At 43.9% G+C, this 27,798-nt stretch overlaps 1 protein-coding gene across 4 annotated transcripts in view; it reads left to right on the top strand.

Annotated features, from left to right (window-relative positions):
- Window positions 1–27,798, top strand: part of aff2 (AF4/FMR2 family, member 2) — a 452,626-nt gene that overhangs the window by 110,963 nt on the left and 313,865 nt on the right. For 2 of the 4 annotated variants that reach the window (XM_055643996.1, XM_055643998.1), the window contains exons 2-4: window positions 11,624–11,744; window positions 13,497–13,601; window positions 14,532–15,458. In XM_055643996.1, the coding sequence (XP_055499971.1) occupies window positions 11,624–11,744; window positions 13,497–13,601; window positions 14,532–15,458 (1,153 nt within the window). Of the gene's footprint in view, window positions 1–11,623; window positions 11,745–13,496; window positions 13,602–14,504; window positions 15,459–27,798 lie in introns of all 4 variants that reach the window. The other 2 variants (XM_055643997.1, XM_055643999.1) reach the window with 2 other exon arrangements.

The raw sequence follows: 27,798 nt of genomic DNA on the forward strand, positions 1-27,798 counted from the left end.
ATACAAAGGACATTTATTATCACATACACCAATTGGTGTAGTGAAATTTGTCTTGCCTCGCAGCACACAGATAAAGATAAGAAACAACATTAAAGAATTTAACAATAAATATAAAAACATTCCCCCACAATGGTTCCCACTGTGAGGGAAGGCATAAAGTCCAGTCCCCATCCCCATGTCCACCCATAGTCGGGCCTATTGAGGCCTCCGCAGTCGCCGCTACGGGGGCCGATGTTACAGGCCCTTCTTCACCGGGTGATGGTGCTCCGGCGTCGGGAGAACCCTCTCAGCGGCTTGGGATGCCTGGAACGGCCGCTTCCTTACCGGAGACCGCGGCTTCCGAAGCCGACAGGTCGCGCTGGACGGAGCTCCACCACTGGCGATCTCGCCGAGAGATCCCAGGCTCCCGATGTTAAAGTTCAGCGCTGCCGCCCGCGGCTGGCCGTTCCACAGCTCCGCGATGTTCACCTGCGGTCTCAGCATTCCGGAGCTCCAGTGCGGCGACCCGGGCAAGGTATCGCCCGCTCCGCTCCGCGATAGCGCTCCAGCGCTGCGCCACCGCCGAAGCCAAGGTTCTGGGCGGTCCCCTCAGGAAATGCCGCTCCAGGCCCGCTGGTAGGCCGCGAGGACGGGTCGACAGTGCAGCCCGGAGAAAAGCCGCCTCTCCGACCAGGTAGGGACCCTGAAAAGCAGTTTTTCCCCCTTCCCCCCCACCCCACCCCCACATAAAAAAGGCTAGAACTACAAAAACAAAAACTCAACTAACTAAAAATAAAAAAAAGAGATTAAAAAATGGACAGCTGCAGGCTGGGCAGCCATACCCGTACAGGACGGCGCCCCCTACAGTAGATGGGAAATCGTGGTCAGCAAGGACAAGTTGGGCCGAAGGGGCTGCTTCCGTGTTGTGTGAATGTATGAATATTGGGTGGATGGAGGCTTTCTGTCACATTAGTGCCACATCTTTCTTTTTAATCCCACCTAGCAATATGGGCATCTTCACAGAAGCAGTCGGTGCAGTGAGTTCTCATCATAGGCTGGGGCCTTCCCTGATGCCAGCAGGAGTGTGTATTGGTATCTTCCAACCATAAATTTAATGCATGAAATGAGGCCAGTAAATGAGCCAGACCTCACTTTACTGCAAGTGCTGTTGTGCTCCTTATCAGCAGCTCGAGCCCAGCTTACTGCTAATTTTTTAGATCAGTGAACTCGAACTGCATTGTACATCATAGACTATCCTGAATCCAGGTTAAATTAGACCCTACTTATATACATAATGTCGCAGCTGTACTTTGACACTAATAGCCTTTTTACTTTACACGTCGTTTGATATATTAAAAGGTCGTTGACATTTTGGGGGGTTATATAACATGACATGGATTTATCTGTGTCATATATGTGTTCAGACTTAAGGATGATTATTGCAGCTTAGCACTTAGAGTTATAGAGTCGTGCAGCATGGAACCAGGCCCTTCGGCCCAACTCATCAATGCTATCCAAGATACTTCATTTAATCTAGTCCTATTAGCGTGTTAGGTTTAGGTTTATTATTGTTACATGTTCGAGGTATAGTGGAACAATTTGTTTTGCATCCTATTAGTACAAATGTCAAGGATTATGGGGAGAAGGCAGGAGAATGGGGTTAGAGGGAAGAGATAGATCAGCCTTGATTGAATGGCGGAGTAGACTTGATGGGCCAAATGGCCTAATTCTGCTCCTATCACTTACGGCATGACCTATCCAAACTGATCAGATATACCATTGATAGGTACAAAATACTGGCTTAACTCAGCGGGTCAGGCAGCATCTCTGGAGAAAAGGAATAGGTGACGTTTCGGGCCGAGACCCTTCTTCAGACTGAGGGTCAGGCGAGAGGGAAACTAGAGGTATGAAAAGCTACTGAACTAATCGGAGCTGGCACCGATGACCCTGGAAAGGTGGAGCTGGATAAAGCTCACTTTTCACTTTCACTTCAAGCAAGTGCAAAGGGGAAGACACAAATTGCAGAGTTCTCAGCATTCTAGTGCATCTGTTCCATAGACAAAGTCCATTGTCCTCACTGGGATAGAGGTGAATCGGACAACACCCTAGTTTATGGAATCCGAATCAGAATCCTGATAATGGAGGGAGGGGAAGCTGTTGTTGAGTCTCATAGTGCGCGCTTTCAAGCTTGAGAACCTACTGTCGGATAGGAGCAGGGAGAAGAGGGAATGATCGGGGTGGGACAAGTCTTTGATTATGTTCCCAGCATTTGACTGATATCCTTGTAAATCTATCCTATCCATGTACCTGTCCAAATGCCTGTTAAAATGTCCTTATTGTACCTGTCTCAATCACTTATTCACTAATTATGTCTGATTATGAACCACTGGCTATTTCTGTAATGTTGGAAATTGTGCTCAATTCTGGGCAAATTTTGGTTCCTGGAATCATTCTAAATCCACTTTCTTTTCTCCAAATCCTTTCCATTTCTTTCTCCAAGTCTCCATTCAATAATTCATGAGCGATGTGGTCTTTCCAAGTGGCACGGAAGGTTTTGTACCTTTTCTAAGTTGTTAGTTTTCCATTTCTTTAATAGACATTCAACATCCGTACCGATCCCACTGTGATTTCAAATATTTGGGTCTTAATTTTATTGCAACATGATATATAGCAGTTGCACTTTAGTGTGTAAGTCTAGACTGACATTGTAACCATGTCATCACATTTTCTGTTAATGATATCATCTTACATTGAACATAGAACAGCAGAGCACAGGAACAGGCCCATCGGCCCACCATGTCTGTGCCGAACATGATGTTAAATTAAACTAATCTCCTTTGCCTACATAACCCATATCCCTCCAATTCCTACTTATCCATGTGCCTATCTTAAAGCCTCTTCAATGCTACTATCATATATTTCTGCATCACCACCCCTGGCAGCACGTTCCAAAGTACTGCTGATGCTGGAAATACAGAACATACAACAGTACAGCATAGGAACAGGCTCCAAGGCCCACATTTTCAGCCCCAAATTATGCCAGGATAAACTAATCTCCTCTGCCTGCACATGATCCATTTCCTGCACATTTAGAGTATTATTTTCAGTTTTGGTCATACTGTGATAGGAAAGATGTTGTTAAGCTGGAAAGGATGCAGAGAAGATTTACGAGGATTTTGCCAGGAATTGAGGGCCTGAGTTATAAGGAGAGATTCAGCAAGCTAGGATTCTATTGGATCGTAGGAAGATGAGGGGTGATCTTATAGAGGTGTATCAGATCATGAAAAGAATATATGGGGTACATGCACAGTGTCTTTTACTGAGAGTAAGAACCTGTGGGGCAACATTTTTAAGCAAATGGTGGTAGGTATATGGAACGAGCTGCTGATGGAGGTAGTTGAGGTCGGTACAATCACAATGCTTAAGAAACATTGGACAGGTACATGGATACGATAGGTTTAGAGAGATATGGGTCAAACGCAGGCAGGTGGGTCTAGTATAGATGGGGCATGCTGTTTGGATTGGGAAAGTTGGGTTGAAGGGTCTGTTTCCACACTGTATGACTATATGACTCTATGCATTTACCTATCTCAAAGCCTCTTAAGCAGCACTTTGTATCTGCCTCCACCACCATTCCTGGCAGCGCATTCTGTGTCAAAATCAACTTGCCCTGCACATTTCTCCTATACTTGGAGCTGGGCTTTTGTATGTAGCACCTCAATGTCTTATGCACAGGAATGCATTTAGTGTCAACTACAGATCTTTTATACGCTGACCGTCAAATTTGGGAGCTACCAACTAATAGATCTTTTTGAAAAATCTCCAGACAAATGGAATATTCTAAAACAAAATAAAGTGTTCCAAATTATTAAGACTTGTATAGTTTCAGGTGACACACATTGTTAAACATGGATGGCACAGTGGCGCAGTGGCAGAGTTGCTGCCTTACAGCATCTTGACCGCGGGTGCTGTCTCTACGGAATGTGCACATTCTCCCCGTGACTGCGTGGGTTTTCTCTGCGTGCTCCGGTTTCCTCCCACACTTCAAAAACGTGCAGGTTTGTAGGTTAATTGGCTTCTGTAAATTGTCCTGCATGTGTAGGATAGAACTAGTGAACTAGTCAGCGGGGAGTCGGTGGGCCGAAGTGCCTTTTTCCATGTTGTATCTCTGAACAGAATTTAACTAAATCACTTGGCTGCTTGGCCCGTTTAAGTTAATTAATGTTTTTCTCGAGAATGTTTTAGTCCACAGAGAATGTAACTTGCAAGCCAAGCAAGAATATATTGCCATTTGTAGAGTTGTAGGTCAGTGTGAGTCAGAAGGCTAATAGAAGTTCAATGAGTATTCTGAGGCAGCATCTCCAAATGGCTTGAGAAGATTGGGCCATAATACATTGAAGGATGTTGCATTATCTGAAATAATGGAGATGGGACACTTCATAAGTACATAATGAAATCTAGATAAAAAATTATATTCTCTATGTTGGTGCCCAAATCAGTGAGAATGAATTGAGAGTCGGTGACATTAACTGCTGTGATATTGTTGGATTTAGACTGTCATTCATCTACATTAAACCATATTGTAGACAGTATGTTTTTAGTTTTAACTGCAATTGGATTTGTGACAAATTCTGGCCACTGTCATATCTCACCTGTAACAAAGTAATTCTAACTTGTTACAATGTCTTTTGTGAATACTAACACTTCCTCAGAAGTTAGTCCCCGACTGTTTTGGAGGAGGCGTCATAATGAGGATGTCTTTGATCCAAACCAGATGAATTCCTTTAAGACCATTATTCAATGTATTAAGCTGGAATGACAGTGAGGTCATTCAGAGGGAAATTGTGATCCTTTTGGTTAGAGAAGTCTTTAGACTTTAGATTTTAGAGATACAGCATGGAAACAGGTCCTTCGGCCCAACGAGTCCACACCGACCAGCGAACCACATATACTAGCACTATTCTACACATTAGGGACAATTTACAATTTTACCAGAGCCAATTAACCTACAAACCCGCACGTCTTTGGAGTGTGAGAGGAAACCGGACCATTCAGAGAAAACCCACGCGGTCACAGGGAGAACGTACAAACTCCATATAGACAGAACCCTTAGTCAGAATCTAACCCAGGTCTCTGGCAGCAACTCTACTACTACGCCAATGTGTCATGGTATCGTTCAGCATGGAAACAGGCCCTTCAAACCAACTTGCCCACACTGACCAAGTTGTCCCATCTACACTAGTCAAACCTGCCTGCGTTTGGCATATATCCCTCCAAACCTATCCTACCCATGTACCTATCTAAATGTTTCTTAAATAGTTCCATTGACTCCATCTACACTTCACGTTACATCGGAAAAGTCGACAACATAATCAAAGACTTGTCCCACCCTGGATATTCTTTATTCTCCCAGTTACCGTTAGGCAAAAGTACAGAAGCATGAAAGTGCGTACCACCAGAACAGCTTCTTCCCCTCTGTCATCAGGCTTCTAAACGGCCCTTCCATAAGCCAAGCTGGGCACTGCCCAATTCATCTCTACTCTATTGCGGACATTGGACTTTGTCTGTTTGACGGATGCACTACAATGCTGGGAACTATATTCTACACTCTGTAACTTCCCCTTTGCCCATTCTGTTGTACATGTTTGAACTGATTTTGTACGAGTTTGACGATTGTATTTATGTAGAGTATTATCAGATCTGATTGGACAGTATGTAAAACAAAGCACTTTACTGTACCTCGGTACACGTGACAATAATAACCCTGAATCTAAACTTGGACCAGGGACAAGGTGCGCCTCACAACAAGATTTGAGGCTTTATACTTTAGAGATACAGCTTGGATATTTAGACCCACCGAGTCCTCGACGATCAGCAATTACCCCGTACATTAGCACTATCCTACATGCTGGGGACAATTTGAAGAAGCCAATTTACCTACAAACCTGAACATCTTTGGAGTGAGGAGAAAACCAGAGCAACCTGGAGCAGATCCACGTGGTCACAGGGAGAACATGCAAACTCCGTGCATATAGCACCAGTAGACAAGATCAAATCCCCGACTCTAGTGCTGTGAGGCTGCAACAATACCAGCTTCTCCACTGTGGTGCCCTGTTTTAACCCTGCAATGTCATTTAGTTTCTTTTGGACTTTAGAGATACAGCGCAGAAACAGGTCCTTCAGCCCACCGAGTCCCTGCCAACCAGAGAGCATCCTACTCACTAGCACTATCCTACACTCTAGGGACAATTTACATTTTTACCAGCCAATGCACCTACAAAACTGTACGTCTGGGGAGTGTGGGAGGAAACCGGAGCACCTGGGGAAAACCCACGTGGTCACAGAGAGAACGTACAAAGTCTGTACAGACAGCACCCATAATCAGAATCAAACTCGGGTCTTTGGCTTTGTAAGGCAGCAACTCTACCGCTGCACCACCATTTTAACTACTTTATTTTAATTTTAGCTAAAGAGATACTTTCTCTTCAGAAAGCACCACTCTAGTCAATACCCTCACGGAAATGATATCAAACACAAATTGACACCATGGAGACATGGATTTCACAGCAGTGAAGATTAGAATCTAATGCTGTCATTGTTTTAATTATAGCTCTGTTGCTTCAGCTGCCAATTTAAAGTTAATTAAAAAGAAGTAAACATATGCTTGTGTACTCATTATTAGAAAGAAACATTCATCAAACAGCAAATATATTTTATAATATATATACTCAAACCATTCAAACAGGGCAAACCACAAAGACAACAATAAACTTATCAATAGAGTGACAAAGTTATGAACATAGTAGCTTAATGTTCTTGACTCTTTAACATGCCTGATGTAATCCTCAGTGATATTATTCACTAATTATTGCAGTGCAACCTCATTATCCCTTAAATCTGGTTTCACTTATTTTAGAAATCCCCTAAATGAACAGACTGCATTGCTTCAAAAGTCCAACTGTTAAAATTACCGTTGACAGATCTATGTATGGTGAACTCCTAGGATATTTCCCTTGGATTTCATTTGTAATTGGGTGCTAAATCCATTCAAAAATAAATAAGCTATTGTCTGTGGGCATAAAAAAATTGTCATGGGAATATCGTGAAGTGATTATTTGTAGCTAATCTCCAAGGATATTTCAGGGTATCTTGCTAGTAAAATTACATATGTAGTCATAGAGTCTTGTGACAGGAAAATAGGCCCTTGTCCAAGAGACCAAGCTAGTTCCATTTGCCCTCCCATATAAACGTCTTTCTTTTTACTTTTGCTGCTCTTTTGTTGTGTTTTTAGGGCCACGTATGCTGGATTCAAGGATGTAGAGTGTGCGCCATTCTTCATCTTCACGTATAGTCTCCTTGGAGTCTGAAATATCATGTATCCATGATCTTCAGAGATGCTGCTTGACCCACTGAGTTACTCCAATGATTTGTGTCTTTTTGGTAAAACAGCATCTGTGGTTCCTTGTGTCAACATCTTCTTCATGTGCTGTTCAACTTACAGCTCTTGTGCACCATCACTTGAAGTGAGTCCATATATTGGTGTGGAGGGGATTCAGACTATGTGGGGCTCAGGGAATGGTAGATACTCTCTTCATGATTATAATTGATTGAAAGATCCAGCATGGAAAGAGGTACCTTCACCCTTTCCAAACCGACACTATTTTTATATTATCCCACTTCCGAGCACCTGGAGGAAACCCATGGCATTACAGGGAGGACGTGCAAACTCAACACACACAGCACCCGAGGTCAGGATCGAACCCGAGTCTCCGGCGCCGTGAGGCAGCAGCTCTACCAGCTCTACTGTGCCGTACGTAACCGAAACAACATCTCCTTTGATTTGAATGGATTAATGCTCCACTACAAATGGCATGCAAGAAAAATGTCTTTGGAAGAAGGGTCCCAACCTGAAACGTCGTTTGTCCATTCCTTCCACAGATGCTGCCTGGCCCATTGAGTTCCTTCAGCACTTTGTGGTTTGCGCAAGATTTCAGCGTCTACGGTTCCTTGTATCTTTAGGATGTCTGAGGAGTTCCCTGAGCTTTGAGATTGAGACTTTAGAGTTTAGAGATGCAATGCTGAAACAGGCCTTTCGGCCCACCGAGTCCGCGCCGACCAGCGATCACCCTGTTCACTAGCACTATTCTACGCACTAGGGCACTAAGGACAATTTTCAATTTTACCAAAGCCATTTAACATACGCGCCTGTATGTCTGGAGTGTGGAGGAATCCGGAGCACCCGGAGAAAACCCACGCGGTCACAGGGAGAACGTTCAAACTCCATATAGGCGGTACTCATAATCAGGATTAAACCACAGTGTCTGGTGTTGTAAGGCAGCAACTCTGATACCATCTATCCAATGAAATTTAAAGATTGAGGAACAAATAGAGGAACAAAGACGCAACGGGTCTTGTTTACTGGAGTAATCTAGGCAGCATTAATGGAGGACAATGTTTCAGGATGGGTCCCTTTCCTCAGACTGCCAGAGGTGGTAAGATGCACAAATGATTGTGGCACTAAAGAGGCTCTTAGATAAGTACAGTATATGGATATGCAAGGACTGGAATGATTTGGATCATGTGCAGGCTGAGGAGATTAGTTTATCTTGTTTTGTAAACCAAAAGTCTGGAATTTCTTGTGTTTAAATAGAGAAACAAGCGTGAAAAAATAATGAATTAGAGGCAAAATGGGAACAGAGGGGGAAATAGTGCATTAAAACTCTGAGAAGAGTAGGAAAAATAAGAAAAAAGGGCACGTTTTAAGAAATGTTTAGGAAGGAACTGCGTATGCTGATTTACACCAGAGATACACACAAGATGCTGGAGTAACTCAGCGGGTCAGGCAGCACCTCTGGAGAAAAGGAATAGATGACGTTTCGAGTCGAGACTCTTCTTCATTGATGAGGAATGAGAGGAATGCCAATCTCATGCAGGAATGAGATTGGCAATTTTAGACTGTTCTGACTCTGGGGCAGAAAGGCTGATTGTCTCTGGATTTACAATGGCCACGTAGATAAAACGTTTTGTTCATGACTCCTGACTAACTGAGTGTCAGAGGATGAGCAAAAATATGATAGAAGTATATAAAATTATGAGAGGCATATTTAGAGTAAAGAGTCAGAACCTTTTTTCTCAGGTTGGAAATGTCAAAGACTAGAGGGCATAGTTTTAAGGTGAGAGGGGCAAAGTTTAAAAGAGATGTGTGGGGCAATTCTTTTTACACAGTGGGTGCCTGGAACTTGATGTCGGGTGGTAGTGATGGAAGCATATACAATAGTGGTGTTTAAGAGGCTTTTTGATAGGCACATGGATCTGCAGAGATTGGAGGGATTTGAGTAGAGAAGAATAGTATAAACTGGCATCAAATTCAGCATGGATATTGTGGACCAAAGGGCCTGTTCTTAGGCTGTACTGTTGTTTGTTTGATGTTCTATTTAATTTTCTTTAGTGAGTTTTTGGGCAAAAAACAAAAGTCTTAAAAAATACAAGGACGAGGTGCAATCTGTGTATGTGGCCAAAGGCACTAGGGTGTGAATTAAACACCACTTTCTGTTACACCCACGAGGTCACAAGGAGAGCGTACAAACTCCGTACAGACAGCACCCATGGTCAGGATCGAACCCGGGTCTCTGGTGCTGCAAGGCAGCAACTCTACCGCTGCGCCACTGTGTTATATTGTATCTTGTACCATGATAAGGAGCGGTGTGTAACAGAATGTGGTGTTTAGAACTTACAGTGAGGGCTGATATGTGTAGGAAGGAACTGCAGATGCTGGTTTACACCGAAGATAGACACAAAATGCTGGAGTAACTTAGTTCAGGCACAGGCAGCATCTCTGGAGGACACGGATAAGTGACGTTTTGGGTCGGGAGCATCTCTGGAGAAAACGAGAAACATCACCCATCCATTTTCTCCAGAGATGCTGCCTGACCTGCTGAGTTACATTTACGCATTTTGCGTCTATCGTCAGTGAGGCCTGATGACTCTGTAATATAAAAAAAGGCACAAAGCGCTGGAGTAACTTAACGGGTCAGACAGCATCTCTGGAGGACACGGATAAGTGACGTTTTGGGTCGGGAGCCTTCTTCAGACTTTGTTATTCTTCCAGCAAAGATCAGGCCCGTTGTTATATGGGTTTTGTGGTGAGAAGGACAAACATATTCAAGAGAACAAAACGGAATCACCCTCCCTTTGATAGCTCTGAATGGCTGATTACATTTAACATGCTTACCATCAGTGTAAACATTCAGCAAGGAGCAGAACAAAGAGGCTAAATGATCAACCGCAAGTTTAATTAGCTGCTGTTTCAAATTAATAATTAACATTTTAACGCTGAAAGAGGGATTGCTGTAGTATTTAATCCTTGGAGCTGCCAGGTTTCTTCTTTATTACACCTCATCGTGTGAGACCGTCAGTGCATTTATTCACAATGCCAGAAAATTGGTTGGAGCGCTTTGATGATTTTTCAACTTCAGCTGGAAAGTTTTACCTTTGCGCCCGATATTAATATTGGTTACTCAAGCTGTGCAAAAGGCAGCAGATGTTGGGCTTTTTTTTTTACCCTTGCCACAGATAACATCAGCGTGTGCAATCTACTATTTAAATTGTCATCTCAAATTTGTACGCTAATTAACTGATACCGAGCGCAGCCAGCAGCTCATAACAAATCAATGCAGGCTCAATGCACAGAAGTGTCCCTCACTGCATGGCTCCCCGAGGGTTGTCACTGCAAGTTGGAACCTGCCACCTCTTCTGTTTGTGCATTTTCCTTCACGGTTTGAGCCGTCTCGATGCCGCGCCCCTTTCCACCTCCCAGTCCCTATCCACCCTCTGCTCCCCTCCGCTTCTTCTTCCAGCAGGCAGGTCGCTCCGCGCTTCGAGGGTCTTAACGGTAACAATCGATCCATCGCGTATAAAAATTATGGGAGGCTTAGAAACGGTAGACAGTCAGAATCTTTTCTCCCCAGGGTGGAAAAATCAAAGACTAGAGGGGGTAGCTTTACTGTGAGAAGGGGGAGAGTTTGACGGAGATGTGTGGGGCAAGTCTTTTACCCAGAGGATGGTGGGTGCCTAGGGTGGTGGTGGAGACAGATGTGATAGTGACATTTAAGAAGCATTGATGACAGTGGCACTTAAGAGGCTTTTGAATAGGCATATAGATATGTGGGTTGGAGGCATATGGATTATGTACACGTAGGCATATGGATTGGGATATAGATATACTGGGAATTATAGGGAAGCGGTTAATGTACACTCAGGCATATGGATAGGCATATTGTTATGCAGGGAATTGGAGGGATATGGATTATGTGCACATAGATAAGAGATGATCTTGGTATCATGTTCAGCTATGTGATGTTGGGCTGAAGGGCTTGTTCCTGCAGAAACAAGGAACTGCAGATGCTGGTTTACAAAAGAAAACCCAAAGTGCTGGAGTAACTCGGCGGGTCGAGGCAGCACCTCTGGAGATCATGGATAGGTGACGTTGCGGGTTGGGACCCTTCTTCAGACCGTTACTGTGCTATACTGCGCTGTGCTCCATCGTCTGTCACAGGGACACACCCAGTGGGTTCTGCAGGGACCTCGGGAAACTACCGCCGAGCATTCATGCCTATTAATGACCTCTCTCCAATGTCTGTTGCAGTCACTACGAACAGGATCGAAACGCGCTGAGGAGAAAAGAATGGGAGAGACGGAATCAGGAAGTCCATCAAGATGAAGATCTGTTTGCCTCAAGTTTTAATCTATTCGGTGAACCCTACAAGGTAGCCTGGTGAAAATGTGTTATTTCAGCTGAAATTTGATATCGTTGAGATAGTGGTGGCGGTTAGCTGGTCCCTTACTTCAGTTTGTTTAACATACTCAGAACGGGAAAACTGTAGCGATAGTTACAGAGCAGCACAGAGGCGCAGCGGTAGTGTTGCTGCCTTAGAATGCCAGAGACCCGGGTTCGATCCTGAACATCGGAGTACGGAGTCTGTACAGAGTTTGTACGTTCTCCCTTTGACTGCATGAGTTTTCTCCGGGTACACAGTTTTTTTCCCAAACTCCAAAGACATACGGGTCTGTAGGGTAATTGCTGCCGTAAAATTGTAAATTGTCTCTAGTGTGTAGGATAATGCTTGTGTACAGAGTGTGTAGGATAATGCTCGTGTACTGTTTCTTCTCTGTATCTCTGTACATAGCATCTTAAAACTCTAGTATGCACTGATTCTCACTGTTAATGAATCTGGACGCAGTTTTTACCTTTAAAATTCATAAGATGCTTAGAGATAGGAACATAATTAGGCCATTCAGCCCATCGAGTGTGGGTTATTCAATCATGGCTGATCTATTTTTCCCTTTCAACCGCAATATCCTGCTTTCTCCCTCTAACCTTTGAGTAAGATGTGAAGAGGTCGGTACATTCACAGTTCCCAAATTTGTTTCAATCCATAATTAAAATCATGTTCCATCTTCCTGACTGCACATTCTGCTCGGAGTGTCAACAGAGGAAGCAGCAAATTTGGGAAATGGGTCTTGAGGGTTAGGAATGTGAAATAGCAGACACCCAGGGTGGGATATGCAGGGTGCAATGGTATTGTCTTCTCAGATGCCGTATTGAGCTTAAAAAGCTGTTTTTTTTTTTAAAGAAGCAGCAATTGAATGAAAAGCTTTGCTCATTGATGAGAGAGTGAGCTTCAGTCTAGGTGTAAAAAGCAACTGATTTGCACTCTCTTAATAGCTAATGGGAAAGATTGATGAATATTATGTGTTCTGGCATTGATCAATGCCTTAAGTTGTGTGTTGTTAAATCATTTCCATTGTAAATCTGACTGGGAGGAGGTGTGCAGTGTGGCACTGCAGACGCAGGGAAGATTTTAGTTTAGTTTAGAGATACAGCACGGAAACAGGACTTTTGCCCAACCGAGTCAATGTTGACCAGTGATTACCCCGTGCTAGCACTATCTTGCACATTAGGGAGATTAATGAATGGTGAGAATCAGCGCGTACCAGAGTTTTAAGATGCTATCTTTAGACTTAGATTTTAGAGATACAGTGCGGAAACAGGTCTTTCGGCCCATCGAGTCCGCTCTGATCAGCAATCACCCCGTACACTAGCGCTATCTCACACACTAGGGGCAATTTACAATTTTACCAAAGCCAATTAACCTTCCAACCTGTACGTCTTTGTAGTGTGGGGGAAACTGGAGCACCCGGGGAAAACCCCTGGCGGTCACAGTGAGAACGTACAAACTTCATACAGACAGCACCCACAGTCAGGATCGAATCCGGGTCTCTGACTCCATAAAGCAGCAACTCTAGCACTACACCACCTGTGATGATAAATGTACACATTTACAAAAAAATGTTTAAGTTGTTTCTTCATAGCTGGTACAATTTAAGTAGCCAACTTGTGCACCGTTCAACCCCAGACACATCCTCCATCATTGTATTCGTCCCGTTATTTTAATAGAGGGAGAGCGAAAAAAATCAAAGCTTTTTTTCAAAGGGTGTTGCACTCTGCTGTCTTTTAGCCGACACTCTTCAAAGGAAATCATGCCCTTGGCAGCTGTCCAGAGGCCGATATGTATGACCTACCCAGGATTAAATTGACATCCTCCGGCATTATCAGCGACTTGGTGAGGAAAGGTCGGCAACATCTGGTACTTCTGTTTGCCAATCCCAAACTAACCCTTTCATTTTGCCTTTCAGGAGGCTGGGCTCTATATACTCTCCGCCTGTGGCGCAGAGAGCTCTCCCCCAGTAAAATGCTTTGGCGTGAGGCTTTGTTTGGTCACTGTAAAATGTGCAGCCCACATCATCACGCAAGCCAACCTCCCTTCCATTGACTCCATCTACACTTCACGTAGCCTCGGCAAGGCTACCAGTATAATCAAGGGCCAGTCTCACCCTGGACACTCTATCTTTCCCCCTCTCCCATCAGGCAGAAGGTACAGACATTTGAAAACACACATTTCCAGATTCTTTCCAGCTGACTTCAGGCAACTAAATCATCCCATCACCCACTAGAGTGGTCCTGACCTTTCATCTACCTCATTGGAGACCCCCAGACTATCTTCATTCAGACTTTACTGAACTTTATCTTGCACTAAACATTATTCCCTTTATCATGTATCTTTACACTGTGCATGGCTTGATTGTAATCATGTGTAGTATTCCCGCTGACTGGATAGCATGCAACAATAAGAGCTTTTCACTGTATCTCGGTACATGTGATAATAAACTAAACTAACTAAGCTAAAGAACTGATTAAACTAACTAAACTAACCTAACTAACTAGTTAAGAATCATCTGCTCTCTGGGGTCAAGCATTAACCATAATGGATGAGAGATGAAACCCTTCTCTTCTCGTTGGTTCACCAAACACATCCCAATAATGAATCGGATTTATCAATTATATTTTGGGATATTTAAAAGGTCTATTTTGTGAGCTTTAAGTATGTGATGTACAAATGTTTTCTGTTTGGGAGGGATGTATTGCAAGGGTTTACTGCTGTGCTTTTAAAATAATTATTGTCCAGTTTTGTATGCCGTCTAATATCTTTCAGACCAGCAAAGGTGATGCGCTTTCTAGCCGTGTGCAGAATACTTTAGGGAACTACGACGAGATGAAGGACCTGCTGACCAACCGTTCCAACCAGAGTCACCTCGTGGGCATCCCCAAGTCCCTGATCCCACAGACGCCCACGGATAAGATGGAGCCAAGTTTCTTCAGCGAGCCCAGGACTAAGGTGGTGCCATCGCACCAAAGTGGCAATCACTCTTCCTCCTGCATGCCCCCGCCTTCCTCCTGCCTGTCGCTGAGTTCTACGCTGCTGCACGGGCACCCCAGCAAAAAGTCACGGGTGGAGTGGTCCCGAGGTGGACACGGGTCGACTGGTGGGCATGGCCTGCAGAGCGGTAGTCAGCCGGGCAACCAACAGGGCAGGGAGAAGCACCCGGCCTCCCACGAACAGTCCCAGGACAGGTACGGCGACCCGTACGCTGGTCAGAGCGAGCTGCACAAAAGTGACCTGCAGGCCAGTGTTGACGACTGCGTGAAGCTTCAGTCGTCGAGTCCCGGCACCACCTCGCGCTCCAAGCGGCACGGCCACTCCAAGCCGGCCAGCAGCGATCACTCCTACAAAGACGGCTGCCACATGAAGTCCCCCATTGATACCGACGGTGGCTCCTACTCCTGCGGTTCACCGCTCCCCTCCACCTCCCTGATTCCTGGTGGCAGTGCTCTCTCCAGCCAGAACTTCCTGCCAGGACTCCACTGCAAGTCCAGTGTTCTTCAGCAGAAGCCCACCGCCTACGTCAGGCCAATGGACGGGCAGGAACAAGCCCCCATTGAGTCACCAGAGCTAAAACCCCTGATGGAAATCGAGGATGCTTTCAGTAACCAGGCATTCGGAAACCTCCTGGATGTGAAACCCTGCACAACAACCTCCAAGTGCAAGTTACCAAAGCTGACCATCCCTCAACCGGTAGAGGTAAGCAGACACACCTGCATTTACAAGTCTGGGGTTATAACAGGCCCCATATTGTGATTTTAAAATCTTGTTGCAGTGAGATCTTTGTTGAGTGCTGTAATGCATGGAAAACCTATTTGATGTCAGAAGTCAATCATTCTATATCTGAAACGGTCACGGTGAAAGATTACAATGCTACCAATCATGGAGTGTTGCTTAATGGACCCAGAATGGATTTGAATCACTGGAGTTTATTTGAAAGGTCAGAGACTAAAACGGTTGGCACTGTCAAAAGATTGGTTAGCTAGGACATTTACATGCTGCTGTTCTTTCCTACGAAAAACAGGATTGCCAAGAAAAGATGTTTAGCCTCTCAATGTCTCATCTTCCTGGTCCTATCTCCTCATCCCTCGATACATGTAGCTAACAAACAAAATAGGGATCTTATTACAGATATTGCAATAATACAATTTGTGCACATCTCGTTCTGGCTTTGAGATTAGTTCAGTGATTTTGGTGGTAGAGTTGCTGCCTTACAGCGCCAGAGACCCGGGTTCAACCCTGACTACGGGCGCTGTCTGTACAGAGTTTGTACGTTCTCCCTGTGACCTGCGTGCGTTTTCCCTGGGAAGCTCTGTTTTCCTGTATCTCTAAACTAAAGTGGAGACAATGCAAGTCGATATTATTGTCACATGCACAAGGATGGTGAGGTGCAAATACAGTGAAAACCTCACTTGCTCAGACAAAAACATAAATTACACCTAGATTACTCACGACAGTGATCAGTAAAAGTCTGTGCAGGAACCTTAAGAGCCTTGAGTATCTAGAAAGGCGCTATATAAATCCCATCCATTATTATTATTATTAAGACATTAGCGGTCCCGCCCAAAACTGCAGGGGACAGGCAAAAATTAATCTTGCATGCAACACTACTTCCATACAAAGCCTTTCCATACGCACACGCACACACACTTACAGATGCACACATGCACATACACACACATGCAAGTACAGACCTACACACATATGTGTGTGTATGCATTCCGGCACATATACATATACATACACACACATATACATATATATATACACACACGCAGGCACATGCACATACATGTGTACAAACTCATAAATGCAAAAATATGTATGCACATACACATGCACGCGCACACACACACACAGATGCATATACACGTAGATACAAAATTGGATATGCACATACACACACACACTCACATGCGTTCATGCACACACATGTGCGCACATATACAGGCACATGCACATGTACAAGCTCACAGATGCAAATATGTGTACACACATACACACACACACACACACCTCACAAACAGCTGGCAGCAGAGAGTGCTGACACATAAATTACTTTTTCTTCTCTCCTCCCTTTCCATGTCTTGTCAAGTCATCAACAAAACCTCCTCTTAAATGTCAGTCATATATAAAGTGACTGTGGAGCTTCCAATTTAACTCACCGTGTAGGAATCGTGTTCGGCTGATTTATACGCAGGCAAAGCCTAAAAAGGCCGGTACCTCAGGGCGAGTCGGACTGGAATCTGGCAAGGAACGTCAGCCTGGAATGTGTTTGCTGATGGTGGAAAAACTCAAGAGCACTGTGGGGAAAAAAGTACTGAGGATGAAATTATTTGTTTTTTAGGTTTTAGTCAATACAGGGAAACCCCTTTTGCTGTTTCTCTGCAGTGAATTGGACTCCTTTATTGAAGCCCAAAGTTCCACTGGTACTGAGAGGGTGCTGCACTTTCAGCAGATGCAATATTACACAAAGGCCATATGTGTTCTCCATGTTTAGTTAAGTTTAATATTGTCAGGTTTCCCAAGATACAATGAAAAGCTTCATTTTGCACACTATCCAGATAAATCGTACCAAATGTATAGAGAGTAACGTAAGGGTGCATCTGGTAGAGCTGCTGTCTCTCAGCGCCAGAGACCTGGGTTCGATCCTGACCTCAGGTGCCGTCTGTGCAAAGTTTGCACATTCTCCCTGTGACTGCATGGGTTTCCTCCGGGTGCTCAGGTTTCCTACCACATCCCAAATACGTGCAGGTTTTTGTAGGTTAATTAACTCTCTGTAAATTACCCCCAATATGTAGGGAGTGGATGAGAAAGTGGGATGACATCAAACTAGTGTGAACGGGTGATTGATGGTTGGCATGGACTCGTTGAGCCGAAAGGCCTGTTTCCATCCTGTGTCTTTTAATCAATGAATCAATCCAAAGAGTGAAACAATTGCAATAAATAATAGTCAAACCTCTTCTAGGACCGCACAGAACAGGTGACATAGATAGGCACGTGAATATATGGAGGGATGTGGATTAAGTGCAAGAAATATGAGATGTGCAGTAGACATCCAGTTTGGCACACACCTTGTGGGCAGAAGGGCCTGTTCCTGTACTATTCTCTTGCCTGCTCTATGTTCTATGTGACCCCTGTTACAATTTTCAAGTTTCAAGTCTCTGACAATGTCATGTTTGATCTTGGCCCAAGGAGTTATGCACTTCTTATTTTATTGCATTAATGCCCAATGTCCTTGTGACACTGGGTCGGCCTACATCATCAATGAAAAAAATCCCATGTTATTTTGAAAATATTTCATTTATTTTTGAAATACAGCATGGAAACAGGCTCTTCCACCCACCAAGTCCATGCTATGCCAACCATCGATTACCTATTCACACTAGTTCTATGTTATCTCACTATCATGTTCACTCCCTACACAATAGGGGTAATTTACAGAAGCCAATTAGCCTACAAATCCACACATGTTTCACATGTGGGAGGAACCTGGAGCACCTGGAGGAAACCCAAGCGGTCCAGAGGTGCTTTTATTGTATGGCTGTATGGTGATCACATTTCACTGTGCCAACTGGCACATGTGACAAATAAATGTATCTTGATCTTGATCTATCTTGATCTTGATCTTGATCTTGAGGTCAGGATCGAACATGGGTCCATGGCGCAGTGAGGCAGCATCTTACCAGCTGCGCCACTGCACCACCCCAAATGCAGGAATGCTATGTAATATTTATAACCAACTAACCTTGCAAACAAATATATTACCTGTTGTTTTGTGGGGACTTGATTTGTGGCTGTTTATGATTCACTTCATCAGGAGTGCTTCAGTACAATATTTGAAAAGTATTATATCAATGCAAATTCCACTTCATAAATTGTTTAGCTTTATTGACGTACGGCAAGGGAAACACTCAGTGTTGCAATCAGCATGCTAAAGGATAGCGTTCATTCTGATAGGCAGCTCTGGAGTGGGGAAGAATAATGCATCAGGTTATTTTCCGCTGTTGATCAAAACGACATACATATTAGTCAATGAAACTAGACGGTAGTTTACTGGTAGATTAATATCTACAATCGGTATAAAGTGCTTTTAAAAATACATAACAGTTTAGGAAGTGAAGAGAAACAATGTGTAGTTATTAGTCCCCAGGGATTCACTTGCTGAGTAATTGTGCTAATAGAGTGTAAAATATGCAAATCATTGTGCAGTCTTGCCCATAACTGTGAGAGAAACGGGCACTTACAGAGATGATGGTGCTTTCTGAGTGTGGCATGTAAGGAAGTGGTACAAAGACCTATTTATATCCACCAAAGGCTTGCACATGACTGCAGATGGTGTTTTGGTGGAAAGGAGTAAAAGGTTTATTATTGTATATGCCGTTTACCAGTTTGTGCTGCAGATGTTCCTGTTTATTTTTACTGCGGGACAAAATATGCAGTTGAACATTTTTCATGCCTGGTTGCATTTTGCAAACATTAATTCTTGAACAGCAAATAAACACCAAGCAAATGAAAGCTACAATGCCCTTCATAATGTTTGGGACAAAGACCCATGATTTATTTATTTGCCTGTAATCCACAATTTGAGATATTTAATCGAAAAAAAAATTGCATGTGATTAAAGTGCACATTGTTAGATTTTAATGAAGGACATTTTTATACATTTTGGTTTCGCCATGTAGAAATCACAGCAATGTTTATACATTTCAGGGCACTAATGTTTGGGACACAGCAATACCACGTAAATGAAAGTAGTCATGTTTAGTATTTTGCCACACATCCTTGTCATGCAATGACTGCTTGAAGTTTGCGATTCATGGACATCACCAGTTGCTGGGTGTCTTCTCTGGTGATGCTCTGCCAGGCCTGTATTGCAGTCATCTTTAGCCTATGCTTGTTTTGGGGGCTAGTCCCCTTCAGTTTTCTTTTCAGCATTTAAAAGGCATGCCCAATTGGGTTCAGATCGGGTGATTGACTTGGCAATTCAAGAATTGACCATTTTTTAGCTTTGAAAAACTCCTTTGTTGCTTTAGCTGCATGTTTGGAATCATTGTCTTGCTGTAGAATGAACTGCCGGCCAATGAGTTTTGAGGTATTTGTTTGAACTTGAGCAGATAGGATATGTCAATGAAAATAAGTGAGCCAGTACCTTCAGCAGCCATACATGCCAAGGCCATAACACCCCCACCACAGTGTTTCACAGATGAGGTGGTATGCTTTGGATCTTGGGCAGTTCCTTCTCTCCTCCATACTTTGCTCTTGCCATCACCCTGATACAAGTTAATCTTGATCTCATCTGTCCACAACACCTCATTCCAGAGTTTAAGAGGGAACTGCAGATGCTGGAGAATCGAAGGTTACACAAAAAAGCTGGAGAAACTCAGCGGGTACACAAACTGGTATTCGGCATATACAATAATAAAACCTGCCTATTTCCTTCGCTCCATAGATGCTGCTGCACCCGCTGAGTTTCTCCAGCTTTTTTGTGTAACCTCATTCCAGAACTGTGGTTGCTCTTTTAGGTACTTCCTGGCAAACTGTAACCTGGCCATCCTACTTTTGCAGCTAACCAGCGGTTTGTATCTTGCAGTGTATTTCAGTTCATGAAGTCTTCTGCAGGCCATTGACAAATCCACACCTGACTCCTGAAGAATGTTTCTGATCTGTCAGGCGGGTGTTTGGGGATTTTTCTTTGTTATAGAGAGAATTCTTCTGTCATCAGATGTGGAGGTCTTCTTTGGCCTGCCAGTCCTTTGCGATTAATAAGCTCACCAGTGCTCTCTTTCTTCTTAAGTCTGAAGAAGGGTTTTGGCCCGAAACGTTGCCTATTTCCTTCGCTCGATAGATGCTGCTGCACACGCTGAGTTTCTCCAGCACTTTTGTCTACCTTCTTCTTAATGATGCTCCAAACAGTTGATTTTGGTAAGCCAAAGGTTTGGCTGATGTCTCTAACAGTTTTATTTGTGTTTCTCGGTCTCATAATGCCTTTGACTTTCATTGGCACAACTTTGGTCCTCGTGTTGATAAACAGCAATAAAAGTTGATGGAAAGACTGGAGGAAAGATTAGGTGCTGAGAGCGCTCTTATACCTGCATTAATGAGGCATTTAAACACACCTGAGCAATTACAAACACCTGTGAAGCCATGTGTCCCAAACATTATGGTGCCCTGAAATGAGGGGCTATGTGTAAACACAGCTGTAATTTCTACATGGTGAAACCAAAATGTATTAAAAAAAACGTTTAATAAAATCTGACAATGTGCACTTGAACCACATGTGATTTTTTTCTATTACAAATCTCAAATTGTGGAATACTGAGGCAAATAAATAAATGATGGGTCTTTGTCCCAAACATTATGGAGAGCACTGGTAGATCATTGACAAAGGAAGCAGTAAGAAATGTTTGGTAACTTATATAAGAAATATATATTCATCTATTTTCACACACACACACACACACACACACACAGACACACACAATATATATACATATATATTTACACATATACACACATGCATATATATATATATATAAAATATTAATATAATATAATAATGTAATATTAATATTTAATATATAATATATATGCATATGATAACATATATTAGTTACATATATGTTTGTGTGGAAATATATTCATTATATATATAATTAATATTTAATATATAATATGAAAACCTCATATTATAACACACACACACACACATACACACACACACACACACATACACACTTATATATATAGCACCAGTGACGCCGGTTTGATCTTGATCTTGGGTCCTATCTGTGTGGACTTTGCATGATCTTCCTGTGGCCATGTGGGTTTCCTCTGAGTGCTCCGGTTTCCTCCCACATCCCAAAGACGTGCGGGTTTGTAGAGTAATTGGCCTCTCTGTAAGTGGCCTCCTAATGTGTGGGGAGTGGATGAAGAGGTGGGATAATATAGAACTAGTGTGTATGGGTGATCGATGGTCGGCATGAACTCGGTGGGCCGAAGGGCCTGTTTCATTGCTCTGTCTCTAAACTGCAATATGCCTTTCCTGATGCACTATTCAGACATCCCTCAGTGCTCATGGTTCTTGTGCTTGCATTCACCGTGTTACTGTGATTTATAAGCCCAGAGGAAGTGGACACATTCCATACCAGCCAACGGAAAGTCTTTTCCGGAATGTTCTCAATAGTTCCTATGCACAGAATTTGGCTCCTGAAACAAGCCGGTGTTTTATTTAGAAGATAGACACAAAAAGCTGGAGTAACTCTGCAGGTCAGGCAGCATCTCTGGAGAAAAGGAATAGGTGATGTTTCGGGTCGAGATCCTTCTGACATGCATATCCTTCATTTATAACAATTATTTGTGCCATTCTAAATGCACTCAGAATTGCCCGCCTAGTGACATGCATCAGAAAGAGAGAGATTTCTAAATCACCTTTCAAGCCTCACACAACCAGCCAAGGGCTTTTGATGAGTTTTCAGCATCGTAATGGTTCAGTACACCGTTTCTCAACACCCCTTACCCCCCGAGAGAGACACAAATGGTGCAGTAACTCAGCGGGTCAGGCAGCATCTCTGCGGAAAAAGGATAGGTGACGTTTTGGGTAGCGACCCTACTTCAGACCCCAGTCTGAAGAAACGTCACCCATCCTTTTTCTCCAGAGTTGGTCCCTGACCCGCTGAGTTACTCCAGCACTTTGTGTGTATCTTTCGTATAAACCAGCCTCTGCAGTTCTTTGTTTCTCCCCCTGTTCCTATCCCCTCCTTAATTTGTTCACTCCCACCCTTACTGAGTCTTCCATTTCCCTGTTATCCCCCCTCTTTCTCCTTCCCCATCCCTTTCCACTTATATCCCTCCCCCCAGCTTTACATTTCACTCCGCCCCTGTCCTTTATATTTCACTCCGCCCCATTCGCCAATCAGAGGCCAATTACTCCACAGACCCACACGTCTTTGGGATGTGGGAGGAAACCAGAGCACCCGAAAGAAACCCACGCGGTCACAGGTAGCACATACAAACTCCACACAGCAGCCGAGGTCAGGATCGAACCCGAGACAGCGGCTCTAGTGGCTACACCACCGCAGTCGTATAAAGTCCGATCTAGTTTATCGCTGAGGTAGAGTTGAGGTTAGGGTGCAGGTTGGTTCAAGACCCACACCACACTGGTCACTGTCCCATTTCATCCCTGCCGTCAGGAGCCTGAAAACTGTAAAGTTCAGGTTCAGGAGCAGCTTCTTCCCTCTAAGCAACAGTCTATTAAACACTACAACCTCCAAATAGGCTCCAAACTATATATACTTGGGAACAATATATTTGACTGCAGTACAATTATCTATTTATGTGTCTGTTTCTTACCTAATTTTTTTAATATAAACTGGTTTCTTGTCATGTATAATGCAATTTTATGACTTTTTTTACGAGTAATATATTTACATATTTGTAATTACATTGTTCCGTTTTGGGACATATGGCAATAAAACACCGTTGACTCTTAGCTCTTGACGGTTGATGGAAAGAGGCATTACTTTCAACAACAATAACAATTGCGAAAATTGGCCCCTGCCCAGCCTAGGTTGCCTTAAGTCAGTGTTATTGAGCCATTGACAGGAACATTCTTATGCGGAACTCACTTGCATTGGCAAGCTTACAAGTCAGGAAGTGACTGCCAAATAATATACTGTGTAGGTACAGCATGTGCTGTACCAAATTACCGTGCTGGTGGTGACTGAGTTAGAGAGTGCAGTCAAGGTCTCTGTGAAATCAGATATGCCTTGTTTACGTAAAGTGTCACACAGCTTCACATTGATGTGGTGCGTAAGTCAAACAGAGACAGGCTCAAGTAGCTGAGTGGATGGGAGCTTGACTGAGCATGCATCACTTGCTTTGACAGAGTGAGCAGGGACGGTAACTAGTATGTTCAGAGCCACGTGGACTTAATTGGTGTTCCAAAGTCATCTGCAGGAAACCCAGAAATATTTCAAAAATTCCAACCCCCTTCTTGACATTGCGTGAAAGCATTCCATCGGACAGTAAGTGGTTTTTCATCTAACATTTTATTTTTAAGTGCTACTTTGTGAAGTGCTGGTTAATCTTTACACAGGACATTTCACTTCTTGTTTCACTGTCAAACAGAGACAGCGACGTCTTGATGCTCATTTCGGACTTGGGCCAGTGTTGTCCTTTGACAGGCAATGTGTTGAGGAGGTGTGGGAGAGGGAGGGAGAGGGGGGGGAGGGGAGGTCAGAGAGGGAATGCCAGAGTCCAGGCAAGGGCAGAAGCAAAGGATGACAGAGGTTAGAAGGAGCAGAGCGGGGGGGGAGAAGGACGTGTGGGCATGGGCAGTAGAGGCAGTTGGGCCCTACGTTCAATCCAGTTTATAACCCCCTCCCTCACCTCTACTTTCAGTCTGAAGAAGGGTTTCAACCCGAAGCGTCACCTAATCTTTTTCTCCAGTGATGCTGCCTGATACTTTGAGTTACTCCAGCATTTTAAGTCTATCTTAGGTGATAGTTTAGTTTGGTTTAGATTATTGTCACGAATACCAAGGTATAGTGAAAAGCTTTTTTATTGCATGCTATCCAGTCAGCAGAAAGACTATACATGATTACAATCAAGCCGTCCACAGTGTACTGATACAGGATAATGGGAATAACATCTAGTACAAGTAATTTAAACCCTTTAATTTGATTTAAATTCCTTTAAATTTAAAATTTAATGCAATTTAAATTCCTTTAAACCCTAATTAAAGATAGTCTGAGGGTTTCCAATGAGGTAGATGGTAGCTCAGGGCCCCTCTCGAGATGTTAATAGGATGGTTCAATTGCCCAATAACAGCTGGGAAGAAACTATCCCTGAGTCTGGGGGTGTGTGTTTCACACTTCTGTACCTCCTGCCTGAAGGGAGAGTGGAGAAGAGGGAGTGTCCGTGGTGAGACTCATCCTTAATTATGCTCGTGGCCTTGCCTGTTGAGGAGTAATGGGGTGTGCTATAGTGACAGGAGCAGCACTCCTGTCTCCTCCTCTGACACATTGAAAGATTATGTAATCCAACAAACCTTCCTTGCAGACTTGGCACTTCACCATCCCTGTTGGGACAGTGAAGGAAAAAGGCCAGAGGGGAAAAATCTGTGGGCAATTTATGAAAACTGAAGGTTTGGAAATTCTTCTCTAATTTGTGAAGTAGATCAAGGCAGACTCTGGGGGGACTGCATTAACTCACGAGAAGCAGCCCCAGCTTAAATGTTCAGGACTAGAAACACCCTTGCCTGTCACAGAAGCTTGAGAGCTTCTTTTTAAGGTCATTGACAAAATAAACCAAAGTGGAGTTAACGAGAGAGACACAAAGTGCTGGAGTAACTCAGCGGGTCAGGCAGCATCTCTGGAGGAAAAGGATTGGTGACGTTTCGGGTCGGGATTCTTCTTTAGGCATCGAGTCAGGAGAGAAAATTCATGGAAATGTTGTTTATGTAGAAAGTTGTTTGATCTGGAATGCATTTCTTGAAAACCTGATGGAAGCAGACCCAATGTTGCTGGTATACTCATTATCACCTATCCCACAGCCAACAATGGCCTATTGTGTGCCGCATATTTGCTTGATTGTCGTCATTGTATTTTGCATATCTTCCACTCATTCATGCAAAGTACCGTCTATACCTCTAGTTTCTCACCCCCTGCCTCTCAGTCTCACCAAGGTTCTCTACCTGAAACATCCCCTATTCCTTTTCTCCAAAGATGCTGCCTGACCCGCTGAGTTACTGCAGCATTTTGTGCCTGTTGTCGGTTAGACCCAATGTTAACATTCACGAGGGGACTGGACAAATACTTGAAAGGGAAATCCTTCTCGGTTCAGTGAGGAAAGATGACAACAACCCCCCGAGATGGAGGAGTGGTGGGCCAGGCCGCCGGCAAATGCTGTGATTCACTGCGAGTGAGGGTTGAATTAAATGTTGTGATTGTACCCACCTCTATAACTTCTTCTGAAGGCATTAGACTTTAGAGATACAACGCGAAAACAAGGCCTTCGGCCCACTGTGTCCATGCCGACCAGCGATCACCCCAGCACTACCCTACACACTAGCACTATCCTACACACTAGGAACAATTTACAACTTTTACTGAAGCCAATTAACCTACAAACCTGTAACTCTTTGGAATGTGATAGGAAACCGGATCACTCAGAGAAAACACACATGGTCACAGGGTGAAAGAACAAACTCCATACCGACCGCACCAGTAGGATCGACCCTGGGTTTCTGGCGATGTATGGCATCAACTCTACCTCTGCGCCACCGTGCCGACCTTCTTTCCCACCGCACACTCTGTGAAAAAGTAGTCCCCGGAGGTATCTTTCCCCTCTCAACTTAAACCTGTGGCCTCTTGTTTTATCCTCCCCTACCCTGGGGAAAAGACTGTTCATCGCATCTATTTCTCTGTAAGGCTACACTCCTTTTAATGGGGAGAAGGCAGGAGAATGGATTGAAATGGAAAAATAGATCAGCCATGAGTGAATGGCAGTGTACACTCGATGGGCAAATGGCCTAATTCTGTTCCTATGACTTATGAACTTATGAACTCCATCCGTTAAGATTGCATGCCAGCTCTTTGCATCCCTATTGATGACTCTTTGCACACTTTCTGTATTGTATGCAAAAATAAAGAATGTAGCCGTACCTAGGTACATGTGTCATTGAGTCATTGAATAGGCAGATGGTGGACAAGGGCCAGAGGTGAACAGACAAAAGGTGTGAGACAAAAGGATTCCAAGCAACATACCTCTATATTAAAACTAAGGGCAAAAAGAGTTGCAAATTGTGAAGCTAGAGGAAGGAATGTTGGTGGAAGTGGAGGGGAAGGGGGAGAAATAGATGCATATCCAGGTGGGGCACAGTGGAGAGGGGGTGGGAAGGGGGTAGGGTTTAGGGCGGAAGAAGTGAGAAAGGGAGGGCTTTGTTGAAATGATGAATGCACAATTAAGGTGCAAGGTTCAATTGTTTTTATGAATTTCAGTTGTATTTAACAGTGTGTAGTCAACTCAGTATGTGTAGAATCTAAGATGGCATTGAACCAATTGCATGAGATTGCAACACAACAATTATATCCGTGGTTTGTGCTTGGTCGTTTGCAAGTCATAACAAGGTAGTATTGAGCAACATTGCACTCATATTGATGCATTATTATATTAAGTGATCAATACTTCCATAATCACAGTGGCACGGCGGAAGTGTTGCTGTCTTACAGCACCAGAGACTCGGGTTTGATCCTGACTATGGGTGCTGTCTGTATGGAGTTTGTACGTTCTCTCCGTGACCTGCGTGGGTTTTCTCAGGATGCTCCAGTTTCCTCCCACACGCCAAAGATGTACAGGTTTGTAGATCAATTGGCTTGGTAAAATTGTAAAATTGTCCCTCATGTGTGTAGGATAGTGTTGGGGTGCTGGTCGGCATGGACTTGGTGGGCCGTAGGGCCTGTTTCCAAGCTGTATCTCTAAACTAATCCATTGCGGAAGACCAACAAACAAACAGCTGGTGGAATTCAACAGGCCAAACAATATCTGTGGGGACGGGGAAGGAATTGTCAATGTTTTGGGTTAAGACCCTGCATTAGAGGGGAGAGGGTGTGAAAGGGAAGGGAAGCTGGTATAAAGAGGAGAGGGAGTGAGGGGAGAGGCATTGTCGATACTTCATTAGAGTGGAGAGGGTGTGAAAAAGAAGGACGGCTGTTATAAAGAGGAGAGAGGGAGCGGTGAGTCTAGGGGCAGTAGATGATGTGGAGTGAGGCGGGGTGGGGGATAATAAGAAAATACATAGTAGGATAGGGCCATTTGGCCCATTGAGCCTACTCCACCATTCAAGCATGGCTGAACTATGCTTCCTTCTCAACCCCATTCCTCTGCCTCCTCCCTTTGGCCGTTGACGCCGATGGACAGATGGAGGCAGGTATGTGAGAGGGGGAGGGATGGAATTGGGAGATAGAGGTTAGTGCCTGATAGGTGGAGGCAGATAAAGAGAGAAAAAGGGAAAGAAACAAAAAGGAGGCAGATGGAG

The sequence above is a fragment of the Leucoraja erinacea genome, chromosome 12, assembly GCF_028641065.1.
Source record: "Leucoraja erinacea ecotype New England chromosome 12, Leri_hhj_1, whole genome shotgun sequence".
In the NCBI taxonomy this organism is placed as follows: domain Eukaryota; kingdom Metazoa; phylum Chordata; class Chondrichthyes; order Rajiformes; family Rajidae; genus Leucoraja; species Leucoraja erinaceus.